The following is a 15,955-nucleotide window of genomic DNA, read 5'->3' as shown; positions in this document are numbered from 1 at the left end:
GTTCACATTTACAGCTGATTATTTACTAAGAGTGTTGTTGGTTCTGGGCTTGTACATTTGGAGTTTATAATAGGGGAGGAGGAGAGAAAGGCCAAATCTCACTAAAAGGCCTACAGAGGATGTTTCCTACAGTGGGGGAAATCTAGGATTAGGGGGCACAATCTCAGAATGCAAGGATGTCCCTTTTTTGGAGGAATTTAGCCAGAGGGTGCTGAATCTGGTATGCATTGCCACAGACGGCTGTGGAGGCTGAGTGATTGGGTGTAATTAAAGAGGAGGTCGACACGTTTAGTAAGGACATCACAGGTTATGTGGAGGAGGAAAGGGAATGGGGCTGAAAGGGATAATAAATAGGCAATATTGAATGGCCTAATTCTGCTCCAAAGTCTTATGCCTAAAATAGTCACACCTCAGAGTCCACCTACTACTGTGTCCATGTGTGAATGGAAAGAAAAGTGCAAGTTCATGGATACTCCACCAAGAAGGGCTGTTTTAATTGACAACATCCATTCCGTGAATTGTGCTGGCAATATTTACCATACTTCAACAACAGTATTTTATAAGAGCAACCTTTATTATAAGTTGCATTATAAATGCTATGACATTTCAGTATTTAAATGCTGCTTAGGGCATTTGAGATTATTTTACATTTTACTTTGAAACTGACAGGATGAAGGTTGGCCATTTAGAACAGTTCCAGTGGTGAGTGAGGATCTGCTGGCGCCAGACTGAAAATGATCACTTCTTCCACTCGTTCTTCTCGTAATCCCATTTGGAGGCGAATCCCTCGATAGGGTTCATCTGCATGTCCAACATTCTCTTGGCTTGCTTTTCCTGCCACTCCGCACTGAAGGTTTGTGGTCGATCAGGATAAACTGAATGATAAACAGGAAAGCATAATTAATCCACAGCAAGAATTGCACGGCTTTCACCCAGCACCATCACCCCTGTCAGACACCAAAGGGAAAAAGCTACCATTCCAGGAAGATTATTAAATGGGATCACTGAAAGCATTTTGTGGGGAGAAGTATTATTTTTGTAAAAAAGTGAAGTTAGGCTACAGGAAGTTTGCAGAGACTGGAGCAGCCCTGATGTCATGTGATCATGTGTCAGATAGGACAGGTACAGGTCAATGGGACTAGGCATGACAAGATGGGCCAAAGCACCTGTTTGTGCTGTCATGCTGTACAGCTCTAAGGAATCAGTGACTTGCAAGTTAATAGACTGGCATAGGGAAGAAATAGCCTGACACACAAAAACTAGTTCAATTTACACACGAACAGTTTGCCAGGAATGCCTTGCTTTGTTTTGGATTTGTAACAGGTGCAGTATCTTGCTTTTACGACAATGGTTACAACTCAGAATGGGGCCAAACATCCTTTGCTCCAATACACAGGATCATAAATGGCTTCAGAGGGTTGTACACTTAGCCATTCACCATCATTGAGGTCCTTCGCCATCCAGGACATCCCTCTTCTCATTACTACCACCAGGGAGATGGTACAGTAGCCTGAAAACCCACACTCAACATTTTAGGAACAGCTTCTTCCACTCTGCCATCAGATCTCTGAAGAGTTTATTCCACTCTGCCATCAGATCTCTGAAGAGTTTATTCCACTCTGCCATCAGATCTCTGAAGAGTTTATGATCGCTACTTCGTGCTTCAATTCTGCACTTTACTTTTATGGTAACTCGTTATGCCTGCACTGAACTTGTGTCACAAAACAAATTTCATGACTAATGTAAAGTGCAATAAACCTGATTCCTGATCTGCTAAAAGTGTAAATAAGGATAGAAGACAAAACTCATACCCGCTTTGCAATTTAAAGCACTTCCAACGATCTACTGATCTGAAATATGAACAGTTTCTCCCTGTACAATTACTGCCCAACCCAAGTATTTCCAATTTTCAGCATTGGCAGCGTTTTCTTGGCCTGAGTCACACTGGTGCCAGCCACAGTAAATAAGCCAAGGGAGAATGTCAGAGCCACTGCCTTGGTCTTAAGTACTTGTGAGCAGTAAGAGCAACAATGGCAAGGATGATCCAACCTACAAATGCCCCTCAATTCCCAGTCCCCTGTCAGAGGCTAATAACATGGCAGTGAGAACAGCAGTTAAAAGTAATGTTAGAGGTCTTAACCAGACACAGTCAGCTTCTACCAGTGTTTGGAACCAGAGTAACAACATTAATACACAAGCTGTTTTACAGGCCACCAGTTAACACAGAGGTAAAAGTGAAGACATAACAACAGGAATTGCTAACTAAATGCCGACCAGCCAAATTTGTGGGTTGGAAACCCAGATTAAATGAAGCAATCTTGGTTGGAATGTTTAGACAACAGGCCCATTGACCACAAATGACAGCCCCAGAGGGAATGTGCTGAGGTCAAAACTGCATATTGTTCCATCCCTGGCCTTGCCACTGAGGACAGGGGCTTGTGTGAATGATGAGTGGATGGAGTGGGGGGAGAGCAGATACACATCAGACCTGGCCATTCACCTTTACACCACCAGCCTTGGCTGGCAGCTGCAGTGTAGCCCTAATCACTGCAAAGAAGTCACTAATCTTCACTTAAGTGGTGAGATTAGACATTCCTTTTGCTAATTTCATTTCAGAGTTTTCCACAATTTTAGAGCCAGTTGAGGATATCAAATCAGATGTTTGTGAAGGGAGCCCCACAGCACCTTGTAGATGGCAATGCATAGGAGCTAGTGCAGGTGCCAACTGCGATCAGTGTGATGATCCAACCATTATAGGAAACTGCACTGTAATGTTTGTTAACACCAACAACCTGCCTAATCTCTAGGCAGAACACAACCCAAACAGTTTAGAGAATTCCAATTCCATGGTGTATGAACGAACACAGGGCATGCCTAGGCAATATAGAAATTAAATCAATGATAGTTAATCTGGTCATTTTCAATCCTGAAGTAGCCAGAATCAATGGTAACACTAGAAGAGACACAGACAGCAGGACTGAGAGACGTACAAATGAGAACCAGACAGTTGGCAAAAAAAGTCATCACGAGAAAACCAGCAGTAAGTTCATTACCAGACAGTGTCACCTGACTGTGTAACAAGTCACGAGACACTGTATTGCTACGCTGTGTTTATGTGATACAGAGAGGCTAAAAAGCAAACTACTGGAAACACGTCAGAAGATAGGCAGCATCTGTGAACAAAGAGTTAATATTTCAGACCTTTACATCTGGGACATGCTGTTTTCTCATTATCATCAATGAGGAAGTACAGGACCCTGAAGGCACACACTCAATGCTTTAACAATTGTTTCTTCTCTACCATATGATTTTTGAACAATCAATAAACCAAATCTCACTATTCCTCTTGCATTACTTTTTGTAACTTATAGTAATTCATTATGCTTGCACTATATTGTTGCCACAAAACAGCAAATTCCATGGCTTTTATCAGTGAGAATAAATCCCATTATAATCTGAGCCACTTTGTTAGAATTTCCACATGATACCAAGACTGGGGGTGCAGTCAACAGCAAGGAAGACTATAATGGATTGCAGTGGGATCTGGACCAGCTGGAAAAATAGTAGATGGAATTTAGAGCAGGCAAATGAGAGGCGTTGCTCTTCTGTAGGACCAACCGGGGTGGGTCTCAAACAGTTAATGGTGGGGAGTGCGGCAGAACAAAGGGCCGAGACCCTTCACCCGAAACATCGACTGTACCTCTTCCTATAGATGCTGCCTAGCCTGCTGCGTTCACCAGCATTTTTTGCGTGTGTCACAGGTAGATACGGTTGTAAAGAAAGCTTTTGGCATTGGCATATTGGCCTTCATAAATCAAAATATTGAGTATAGGAGATGGGATGTTATGTTGAAGTTCTACAAGACATTGGTGAGGCCTAATTTGAAGTATTGTGTACAGTTTTGGTCACGTACCTACAGGAAAGATGTGAATAAGTTTGAAAACAAAATACAGACAACATTTACAAGGATGTTGCTGGGTCTGGAGGGCCTGAGTTTTAAGGAAAGGTTAGGACTTTATTCCTTGGAACACAGAAGACTGGAAGGAGATTTGATAGAGGTATACAAAATTATGAGGGGTATTGATACGGTAAATAAAGGCAAGGCTTTTTCCACTGAGGTTGGGTGGGACTACAACTAGAGGTCATAGGTTAAGGGTGAAAAGTTTAAGGGAACATAAGGGGAATCTTCTTCACTCAGAGGGTTGTGAGAGTGTAGAATGGGCTGCCAGTGCAAGTGGTGCATGCGAGCTTGATTTCCGTGTTTAAGCAAAGTTTGGATAGGCACATAGACAGTCAGGGTACAGAGGGCTACAGTCCCAGTGCAGGTCAACGGGAGTACGAAGTGCAAATGGTCCAAAGACTAAATGAGCCAAAGGGCCTGTTTCTGTGCTGCTGTGTTCTACAAGTCTACAGGGGATGGGGTGACAGCCTGGCCAGGAAAGCTCTGGAATACTAAGTTTTATGGTGAAGGTTTTAGAAAGAAAGGAGTCAGAGCAATACAGTACTGAAACAGGCCCTTTGGCTCATCTAGTCCACGAAGAACTATTATTCTGCCTACTCCCATCAATCTGCATCTGGATCAAAGTCCTCCAAGCCCTCCCATCTATATACCTGTCCAAACTGCACTTAAATGTTGAAATAGAATCCATATTCACAGCTGCCATCGGCAGCTCATTCCACGCTCACGCCACCCAAGTGAAGAGGTTCCCTTCATGTTCCCCTTAAACATTTCACCTTTCACCCTTACTTATAACCTCTAGTTCTAATCTCACCCAACCTCAGTGGAAAAAACCTCATTCTCCCATGCTCCAAAGGAATAAAGTCCTAGCCTATTCAATCCTTCCCTACAACTCAGGTCAAGTCCCAGCAACATCATTGTAAATTTTCTCTGTACTATTTCAATTTATTGGCATCTTTCCTGCAAGTAGATGACCACAACACACAATACTCCAGCTTAGGTCTCACCAACATCTTATACATCTTCAACGTCCCAACCCCTGTACTCACTTTGATCAATGAAGGCCAATGTGCCATTTCATTTTCCAATTTTCAGCCCATTTTTCTAGATCCCACTGCATGCTTTGATAGCCTTCCCCACTGTTCACTATTCCCCAACTCTTGGTGTCATCCACAAATTTGCTGATCCAGTTTGCATTATCACCCAGACCATTGACAAGAGGTGACAAAACAAAAAAAGGACCCAGCATGGATCCCTGCAGCATACCACTAGTCACAGGCCTCTAGCCAGAGCCTGGACAGGATTGAGGGGCGATGTTGTAAATATGGAAGACAACAGTGTCGACAATGAGAATGACTTTGGAAGCTTGGTTCTGAATTAAATAGAATACCAAGCTACCAAAGAGTTTGGTTCAGCCGTGTTTTTGGGGATGGTCTAGACTCCAGGTTTACTAGAGAAGCAATGGAGTTTGTGACACAAACCAAAAAATAGCAGCTTTTGTTTATTCCAAATTTTACTCCATGAATATTTCTGCAGATTCAGAACTGGACATTAGCAAGGCAGTTTAACAATAAAGGAGGGGCATTTCTAGATCCACATGGAAATAGTCACAGTCTTTGGTGGTGTCAGGGGACAGGATACACAGGACTACTAGCACAGGGACAAAGAATGCATGGGGCACAGTGTCGTTGATATCTCATGTCCATGTCCAGTGTCCATGATAATCTCAAGCTGTCCTGTAGTTTCCCCCAGCCCCCACATCTGATCAAGTAATTAATTACAGTTCTTGTAGTAAAGTAGGAAAAACTGAAATTTCTCCTTTACACACCTGGATGATACTATTATCAATGACAAAACAACCAGATCACTGAGAGGTTGGTTGAAAGAAATGCCACGCTGCCTTTAAACAAGGCCATGAAATTATTTGCTCCCACTGAGAAGCTCCCTTGGGTTGATTTACAGGCAGGGCTTTGACAATGCAGAATATTGGCCTGGATTTTGTGCCAAGGTTCACGATTTCAGCTGAGAGTGAGCAAGCACTTTCAACTATACACTGATTAAACATCCTCAAACGGAAACCGAACAACACTCAATCCCAAACCACAGGCATGTTCTGAAGCCCCAGTCGGCAGCTGTTAGCGCCATACATGGCCTAGTGCTTGAACCTGTCACCAAGCAAGTCAGAGTGAAAAAATTCTACTTCTCCCAATTAATCTTGTAATTTGTAAAGTCTGCTTATGGCAGAAGGAGACTCACTCACCGTAGTACCGCTGCCACAACACGATCAGGCCAGCAAATCCGATGAAAACAAACACACCACCCACCACAGACTTCCACTCATTGCTCACTTTGTTCATCTCCGTATAGGTCTGGTTGAAAGCAATACGATACACTAAAGTAAAACAAAAACAAAGTCAATCAATAATGTATTAACTGAATCGAAACCCTCCTCTTGGTGATTATTTGACAGTTTTTTGGGATAAAAAAGAAAATCCATTTTCTGAACTGCAAAGAACTGTGAGGGTTCTAGGGGCCATTGTCTGTCTTTAAAGTCATTAAAAGTTTGAGGTCGTTCCTCAACATGCCTCTCTGCTGTTTCACTGATGGACCCAATCTTACCCAGGGCCTTCTCCCTCCCAGGAGAACTGGCACAATTTGGTGTGTGAAGTCTCCCCAATCTTCCCTCATCCAGAAACGATAATGACATCACCAACTGAGTCATAAAAACAGTTTAGCCTGCTCATCTGATGTACTGTGGAACCCTGCTGAGACCAAGGGACCAGGCAGTATCTGAGCCTTTATTATCTGGGGATGTTGCAACTCTGGGTCCTAGTGGGCACAGCCAACTCACTCCAGAACTGAACCATTAGCTTCATTCCAAAATGCAGTTTGAGCAACTGCTCTACCCCAGACTAGGCAGAAGGACACTCCTCCCATTTGTGGAGTGAATCTCAAGTCATTTGCCAAGTGGCTCAGGTTCACTTACATGCGACTTTCTCTTCATTGGTCAGATCTGTCCACGAGCTCTTCTCTTTTTCTTTCAGGGCCTTCTGCTCTGCACTCAACTTCGTAAAGTAGGGAATATCGGGGAGTGGTGTATCCTTCCTGTCACAGTACATCGGCAGTGACATGTCTTCCTGTTTAACAACCTCTGAAATAATAATGTGCAAAGATGTTAGTGTACCATACACTGCGAGTCCCACCCTCTATCTGACAGTCTATGGTGGTCTCCTCTCATCCTCTGTTATTGTCTGCCTTGTGCTCTGTGTTTCTTCCATCCACAATCTATAATTGTTCCAACCACGATCCCATGTAGAGTAAACATCCTGGAGGGAAACTACACCGATGAACTCAAACCTACCCCACTGGTGTAAGCAGAAATGCTTTTTCAAATAATCGTCCTATTAACTGTTTCTCTTCTATAGATGCTGTCTGATCTGCCGAGTATTTCCAGCATTTTCTGTATTACTTCTGATTTCCAAAATTCACACTTTTACATACACAAATTATTTTAGAGTGTGTAATAGGGTAGCTGAAGCTTTACTTTGTGTCCATTCTGCCCTGCAGCTGCTCAGTAACTCGGCAGTGCTGTGCCTTCATAGCTCTGTATTGCTAATGACATCCTGCTCCACAGTAAAAACACCCCTCACTGGACTCAAATTGTAAATGAAAGCAAGTGTAGATCTTGGAAAAGTAGATGCTCTGGAGGTAGACTTGCTTCAATCAGGCCTATAGGAAGGAGGTAAAATCAAATCCAGCAATCCAACAGCTGATCGCTGGATGATATTCAGTATATATCAGGACCAGTCACAACAAAGTGTATCGGCAAGTGGTGGCCACATCTGTCAAGAGTGAATCAGGTAAACTGCTCTTCCCTGGCACTGGTTTGGCTTCCCCATATTCGGTTACCAGATCATAAGACACAACAGCAGAATTAGGCCAGTCGGTCAGCTGATTTATTTTTCTCCGTCAACTTGTTCTCCTGCCTTCTTCCTGTAACCTTTGACACTCTTCCCGATCCAAGAACCTATCATCCTCTGCTTTAAATATAGCCTATGACTCAGACCCCATTGTCATTTGTGGTAATGAATTGCAGATTCTCAGAGTTCAAAGTAAATTTATTATCACATTTACTACCATATACTACCCTGAGATTCATCTTCTCGCAGGTATTCACAGCAAATACAAAGAAACGCAACACAATCAATTTTTAAAAGATTGCAAAAGCAGACAAACAACCAACTTGCAAAAGACAATAAATTGTGCAAAAACAAAGAAAGAAAGCTAATAATAATAAATATTGCGAACGTGAGCTGCAGGGTCCAAGAAGGTGAGCCCATAGGATGTGGAATCAGTTGAGTGCTGGGGAGGAGTGAAGTTATCCACTTAGTTCAGCAGCCTGATGGTTGAGGGGAAGAACTCTTCCTGAACCTGCTGGTTTGGTTCTTGGAGCTTCCATACCTCTTTCCCAATGGCAGCAGTGAGAAGAGAGCATGGTCTCTTCTAAGCTTGATGACTGAGTAGAAAAGCAAATTATGCAGTGACTGCAGAAAGATGTAGACAAGTTGAGTAAGTGGGCAAGAAATTGTCAGATGGAGTCCACATTGATAAATGTGAGGACATTCACTTTGGAACGAAAAGTAGAAGATCAAAATTCTAAACTGTGAAATACTATTATAGCATACTATTGCAGAGGAGCTTGGGAGTGCTTCTATATGAATTATAAAAGCTTGGTTTGCAGGTGCAACAAGTGTCAGTATGGCAAATAGATTTTTTTCTTTTTTATTATTTAGAGATACAGCACAGTTAACAGGCACTTCTGGCCCAATAAGTCCCTCCTGCCACATTACACTTACTAACCAGCACATCTTTGGAATGTGGGAGGAAAACGGAGCACCCAGAGAAAACCCACTCAGTCACGGGGAGAATGTACAAACTCTTTACAGAGAGAAGTGGAATTGAACACAGGTCCTGGCACTGAGTAGAGTTACACTAACCACAAGGCTACCGTATCACCCTATGTTGGCCTTCATTGCTGGAGAGGTTGAATTTAAAGAGCAGGGGGTTAAGCTGCAACTGTACAGGGATCTGGTGAGATCTCATTTTGGGAGTATTATTATGTGCAGTGAATCTGTGCAATTCTTCACCCAGGAAAGCAGCAAAGGCCACCCCATTAAATACACTTAAGACACAGATAGATTTTTGCATAGGAGATAAGGCACTTATGGAGAAAGGGCTGGTAGGCAGAAATGGATTAGCCCTGATCTTAATGAATGGGGGGCAGACTCAGCTGGCCAGATGGCTACTCCTGCGCACATTTCTTATGTTCTTAGAAGTGAGTAAACCACAAACAATCACAACCCAGTAATTTTATCACCTTAATTCATCCCAAAGTTCTATCCCTTTTTGCTGTGGTAGCTCTTAAACTACATTGTTCATTCACTACCTGACTGGTCCCATTGACCACAGTATTCGAAACTTGCCACTCTGGTCATACTCCAGTGACTCAAAATCAGTGGTGGTGTGGATGCAAGAGTGCTTACCATGTCCATGAACCGCTCGAATGCAAGCAGCTGATAATAGGCTCCGCGCCTTCAGGAGGTTAGCCCCTCGAAACACAGAAAGCCCCAACATCTGCAAACAAACAGTACATTTGGTTATAGAGACAGGTTCCATTCTAAGTGGAACTGTGAAGACTTGAGTTTCAACAGGAATCGTTTAAGAGCTGTTGGAGTGATGAATTTGGTTAATTTTCCTACTGGACAGTCAACTCAACCCCTCCCCCGCCACCAGCCCCCTTCCCAAATATTGTTCATTGCTGAATCACATTTTTCATGGGACTTAAGGGGGCTTCAAGTCCTTGGTGAGCTGTGTAGGCAGCGAGCTTGCCCATTATAGCGAACAACCACTATGAACGTAGGACACTAAAGCACAGTGCAGACCCCTCTGCCCACAATGCTGTGCCAACCTCTTAATCTACTCTAAAATCAATCTAACACTTCCCTCCCACATAGCCCTCCAGTTTTCTTTCATCTATACGAGTCTAAGAGTCTCTTAAATGTCCCTAATGCGTCTGCTCTACACACACTAGTGTGTGTTCCACACCCCCACCACTTGCTCGGTAAAAAAAGGTAGCTCTAACATCCTCCCATATACTTTCCTCTAATCACTTTAAAATCAAGTCTCCTCCCCGCCATATTAGCCATTTCTGCCCTGGGAAAAAGTCTCTGGCTGTCCACTTGATCTATGCCTCTTATCATCTTGCACATCTTTATCAAGTCCCCTCTCATCCTCCTTCGCTCCAAAGAGGAAAAACCCTAGCTCGCTCAACCTATCCTCATAAGACATGTTCTCCAATCCAGCCAGCATGCTGGTAAATCTCCTCTGCACCTCTAAAAGTACATCCTTTCTATAACGAGGCGACCAGAAATGAACACAATATTCCAAGTATGGTCTAACCAGGCTTTTATACACCTGCAATCTTTGCTGACCCAGAATTTTATCAATACAATCACTCTGAGCACCGGTGCCCCACAAGGCTGTGTACTCAGCCCCCTGCTGTACTCACTGTACACCCATGATTGTGCAGCCAAGTTTCCATTGAACTCAATATATAAGTTTGCTGATGACACAACAATTGTAGGCCATATCTCGGGTAATGATGAGTTTGAGTACAGACAGGAAATTAAGAACCTGGTGGCATGGTGCAAAGACAACAACCTATCCCTCAACATCAGCAAGACGAAGGAATTGGTTGTTGACTTCAGAAGTTGTAGCGGACCGCACGACCCAATTTACATCTGTGGTGCGCAAGTGGAACAGGTCAAGAGCTTTAAGTTCCTCAAGGTCAATATCACAAATGACCTGAGTTGGTCCAACCAAACAGAGTCCACTGCCAAGAAGGCCCACCAGCACCTTTACTTGCTGAGAAAACTGAAGAAATTTGGCCTGTCCCCTAAAACCCTCACTAATTCTTATAGATGCACCGTAGAAAGCATTCTTCTAGGGTACATCACAACCTGGTATGGAAGCTGTCCTGTCCAAGACCAAAAGAAGCTGCAGAAGATTGTGAACACAGCACAGCACATCACACAAACCAATCTTCCATCCTTTGACTCACTTTACACTGCACGCTGTCGGAGCAGTGCTGCCAGGATAATCAAGGACACGACCCACCCAGCCAACACACTTTTCGTCCCTCTTCCCTCTGGGAGAAGGCTCAGGAGCTTGAAGACTCGTACGGCCAGATTTGGGAACAGCTTCTTTCCAACTGTGATAAGACTGCTGAACAGATCCTGACCCAGATCTGGGCCGTACCCTCCAAATATCCGGACCTGCATCTTGGGTTTTTTTTTTTTGCACTACCTTACTTTCCATTTTTCTATATTCTAATTAAAATTTATAATTTAAATTTTTAATATTTACTATCGATTTGTAATCCAGGGAGCGAGAAGCTCAGAATCAAATATCGCTATGATGATTGTACGTTCTAGTATCAATTGTTTGGCGACAATGAAGTATAAAACCACCGAGTTTCACTGTGCACTTCTCCTGCTGTGGGTCTTCCTAAGTTTGGGAGCAGACTGGTGACTGTACAGAAAGAGTTAAATTTGAGTAGATACCAGAGGGAAACATGTTCATTTAGGAAACTGAAGATGATTCTGCAGACGCAGATATTGCCTGTTACTGTCCCATGGGAACGTATTCAATCAAGGGATCTTGAATGGTATAAAAAGGGACCATTTCTTTGCAAGGGGCAATCTTCTCTTCAGTTGGGTTGTGACCAGTGCCAAGAGATAGAAAGGAAGACAAATAGAGAGAGCAAAAGCTATTGGACACTTGCGCTTCTCTCCAGCAGAACATTGTGTAGCATGATTTGGTGATTTGTATTATTTTTGTCCTTTTCACTGCACCATTAACAATTTTTTTCTTTTTTGTCTTTCATTATACAATTGGCACAGGTTGGCAGGATTCAGTACAATGTTCAACAAACAGAATGTTCCCACAGGTGGGGCAGAGTTTACGGTAGCAGGATAGTCGGACAACACCAATGGTTTTGGAAAATGGCCAATGTATTGTTTGTGTTTGGCCCTCCTACACGTTAGAGAGCCGAGATGGAGAGCAACAGTGGTAACGTCCCAGGTATAATCGCCACTTTGTTAAATGACGCAGAGTTTCTCCAAACAGCAGGAACGGCCACCAAGAACGCCATCACGTTAACGCAATGGACTGTCAAAGCTAAAACCCAGCAAACCCCCCAAGGAAGAAGGATCTAGCAAGGCTAAGGGATCAGGATCAGGATCCACATCCCATCAAAATAAGGTTGTTAATGACTAAGGGTTGGACCCCGAAAGCTAGGATAGCAATACTTAGTCTGATGCTAACACTTGGGTGTGATGTCTCACTCTTGCACAAAGAAATGGCCTTTTTTTAATACTCTGCAAGACCCCTTACTCTAATACATGGGAAACCATGAAACAGTAACAGGCAGTATCAGCACCTGCAGAATTATCTTTCCTTTCCCAGACAAACACTTTTCTCCCCATTATCTACTCTCAGGGCTGCAGACTGGTACTCACACTAAGTTTACAGAATGTTTTAGGAACTTTGAATGGATGACCACCCTGGCACCTTAAACTCCACCCTGCCAAAGGGAGCTTCCTGTAGTTTGCAGAACATTGTGCTGAATCCTACCAACTGTACCAATTGTGTACGAAAATATTTCAATTCCTTCCTTGTTCTTTTCCAATTCAGCAACAAGAGGTACCCACAAAGGAGACACTTGGAATTACTTTATTAGACTAATATAAAAGATGAATATTGAAAGAGAAAAATGACTAATGACCAAAGTTAAGATGATGCTAAACGGCAACTCCTTTGCTTGCATCTTCGGAAACAGCCCTATTTCCATCTTTAATATCTTTATTTTTCCCTTTCAGGGTTCTTTTGAAGACAGTGACTTGGAGTTACACGCTGACTTCAGTCCTTTGAGGGAATGGGACCCGTTCTCAGGGTTCAGGTCTGGCCGTTGTTCGGCACGCCGTGTTCAGCCCAAGAGTCCAGCTCGTATTCGGAAGCCTAAGATCTCGGGGCTCTGGAGATGGGCAGATCAAGGATTGCTGTCACGGCAGGAAACTTGTGTGTCATTGGGATATCTGCTGTGGGCCCAAAGACCTGGGATCTTTGTGATCTTCAGGCACAGAGCTTGAAAAAAGAGACGTAGCAGACTTTTAACATCGTAAACCAGTGAGTTGTTTGTTACGTCTCCCCACTCGCTAGGAAAATGGAGACACCTTTTTCTCCGGAGAAAGAATCTGCAGTATGTCGAATGCCGGGCATAATGCGAAGTCTTTGGGGTAAATGCAAGTCTGTGTCTTTGCTATTGCTTTGCTCACGCTTGGGCGCTTCGTGAGGGTACCAATGCTTGCTACTTTTTGCCGGTGGCAGGGGGTGGGGGAGAGATTGTTGCTCGCTGCTGTTTACGCACGGGAGGGAGGGAAGCTGAGGGGGGAGGACTTTGGGGTTCTTACGTTTATCTGTCATTCATTCTTTGGGGCACTTCTCTGTTTTCCTGGATGTTTGCAAAGAAAAAGCATTTCAGGATGTATATTGTATACATTTCACTGACATTGAATTGGGCCTTTCAACCTTTGATTTAAAGAAACAAAATTAATACTTATCACCCAATCACTAAACTACGCTACACAATATTCTGCTGGAGGGAAGTACAAGTGTCCAACAGCTTTTGCAGTCTCTGTGTCCTTGTCTCTATCTCTTAGCACTAGCTGTAATCCAACCAAAGAAAAGAAATTTGCACAAAGAAATTGCCCCTTTTTATACCCTTCAAGACCACTTTCACAAATACTTTCCTATGAGACGGTACCTGCACCTGCAGATTCATCTTCCCTTCCACAGAGAAACATGTTTTTCCCCATTATCTACTCTGAGCTGTAGACTAGTATTCACACTGTTTTCAAAATATTGCCACAAACTGGTTCCCTTATATTTTCTCAAGACATTCCCATATTCCAGACTAACATCAGTTTGTCTTACAAACTTCTGTCACACATTTTAGCAGATACCACGGAGGTACCATATTTAACTCTCTCCTTACACCCATAACGGGATACCCTACAAGTTTTGGTGTCACGGTCAACTTGTCATCAATCACTTTCCCACTCCCTACATTTCATAAACACAAACTCAAGGAAATTAAAAACACAAGAGAAAAGAGAAAAGGTTAAACAGCGCTGAAACCTGACCGGCTCGGCGGTTTGGAACAATGTAACCGTGCCAGAAAGTAGTTAGTACCAGATGAGACTTTTCCCCATTGACAAATGATCACGAGGTTCCCATCGCCTGCGACCTTGTCGTGGCTCAGCTGCTGCGAGTCCAGTTACTGCGCGCTGCAATTTCGTGCCCTGCAGTGAGGCCCAATCTCAGCACAACCACATCCCTGCGCACTCATCCCTCCCTTAGCCCATGAGCCCCACTTCACCTCTCCTCTATTCCTATTCACCCGCTCTACACTAAACATACAGCAGTATATGCCCACGAAGAAGTACCGACGTTTTAACCTACTTCGAGATCAATCTACTGTAACACTTCCCTCCCGCATAGCCTTCCAGTTTTCCTTCTTTCATCCATGTGTGTAGCAAATATCTGGCTAATGTATCTGCCCCTGCCACCACGTTCCACGCACTCTGCTAAAAAAAGAACTACCCCTGACACTCCATCAAGCACCTTAAAATTATACCTTCTCGTATTAGCCAATTCCGCCCTGGTGAAAAACGCCTGCTGCCCACCTTATCAATATTTTTTACTAATACTTCGCTCACTGGCAATTCTTCCTCATTTCCTCTCAGCTGCTCAAGCTCTCTGTCCTTCATCATCACCAACTTCCCCACCCAGTCTTTTTTCCCCTGGTTCCCTTCTTCCTCCAGCCATCACTTTCACTCCCCTCCCCCCATCTTCCCCAAATCCCCTTTCCCAATTCTCTCACTGTTCGCTCCTCATTATCCTCACCTACTCCTTGACTCTCTGCTACTCTAACTTGTATATTAAATGAGAACCAGTACTCGGGGGGGAGGGGAGGGAGTGCGTCCGATCTGACCTCCAGCGCCGCGGGCCTTGGCCGGGGTAGCTCCGCGATCAAGGAACCAGAGGCGCCAGCTCACAGTCGGCCGCTCGACACAGCTCCGGCCGTGATTTGAACAGAGAGGGAAGGGGCGTAGGGGGGGTCGGGGTAGCAGCTCCAGGCTGAGCACCGAATTACCCTCCACTTACCGTACCTCTTCCTCTCCGGATGCAGGCAGCGGGCGGGGCTAGTGCCGGGTCACCGTGGCATCATGGGAGCTGTCGCCACAAACTTTTCCAAACTTTTCTCTTCAGCACCCCTCCCACGGAACGACTGACCCTGCACTTCTTAACGCGACATTGGGAACCAATAATATTGAGGGAAGGGGTTCAGTGTTTGTAGACCCTCCTCCATGGGGCAAGACGTTCATCGAGGCGGGATTGAACCGAGAGCGTGGGGCGGAGTCGGAACGCTACCGCAGTCCCTGCGTCAGCTGCTTCGCCTCTCTCCGAGCTGCTGCTGCTCTACAAACCTGAATTGGAATGGAGCGAGTGCTGTACATGGAGCCATGCATATCGCCACTCCCCCACTAACCGTAAAAAAACCTCATTCACTTTCAGCTCATCTCCTAACCCGGCGGAATCGGGTGCTGAGGAATGTTAAATCAGAACCAACATGGCATTTGGTTTGCACATCACTGACGATAAATGGCTTGAGTAATGTTGAGAACCAACAGACATTGTGAATTAAAAAAACGGAAAATGGAAACACTCTCAAAGTCGGCAACGTCTTCTGTGGAGAGAGAAACTGTGGAGACCGTCATCCGTCCTGAAATGTTAACTCCAGTTTGTCTCTTCACAGGTGCTGCTTGGTTCTGAGAACATTTTCTGTCGTCCACCCCTCACCCCCGCCCAAGTTTC

At 44.2% G+C, this 15,955-nt stretch overlaps 1 protein-coding gene across 2 annotated transcripts; it reads right to left on the bottom strand.

Moving 5' to 3' along the window:
* Nucleotides 1–468: 468 nt before the first annotated feature.
* LOC134342882 (cytochrome c oxidase subunit 4 isoform 1, mitochondrial-like) lies at nucleotides 469–15,304 on the bottom strand. 2 transcript variants are annotated; one of them, XM_063041546.1, is made up of 5 exons: nucleotides 15,245–15,304; nucleotides 9,502–9,592; nucleotides 6,945–7,109; nucleotides 6,219–6,350; nucleotides 469–875 (listed from the first exon to the last, which is right to left on the bottom strand). In XM_063041546.1, exons 2-5 carry the CDS (start codon nucleotides 9,590–9,592, stop codon nucleotides 739–741), a joined length of 525 nt encoding a protein of 174 aa, XP_062897616.1. In that variant the 5' UTR covers nucleotides 15,245–15,304; the 3' UTR covers nucleotides 469–738. The 2 variants fall into 2 exon arrangements, with proteins under 2 accessions (XP_062897616.1, XP_062897617.1); XM_063041547.1 differs by having other exon boundaries at nucleotides 15,250–15,296.
* Nucleotides 15,305–15,955: the final 651 nt, after the last annotated feature.

This window comes from Mobula hypostoma, chromosome 2 (genome assembly GCF_963921235.1).
Source record: "Mobula hypostoma chromosome 2, sMobHyp1.1, whole genome shotgun sequence".
Taxonomy (NCBI): Eukaryota; Metazoa; Chordata; class Chondrichthyes; order Myliobatiformes; family Myliobatidae; genus Mobula; species Mobula hypostoma.
This window is presented reverse-complemented; position numbering and strand designations above follow the sequence as displayed.

Bases quoted from the DNA above. Each gene is read 5' to 3' on its own strand.
- LOC134342882 (XM_063041546.1), bottom strand. From the start codon at position 9,592: ATGTTGGGGCTTTCTGTGTTTCGAGGGGCTAACCTCCTGAAGGCGCGG. The intron at 7,110-9,501 runs GTAAGCACTCTT...TTATTATTTCAG, and splicing joins TCGAGCGGTTCATGGACATG to AGGTTGTTAAACAGGAAGAC. The intron at 6,351-6,944 runs GTAAGTGAACCT...GTTTTACTTTAG, and splicing joins CAATGAAGAGAAAGTCGCAT to TGTATCGTATTGCTTTCAAC.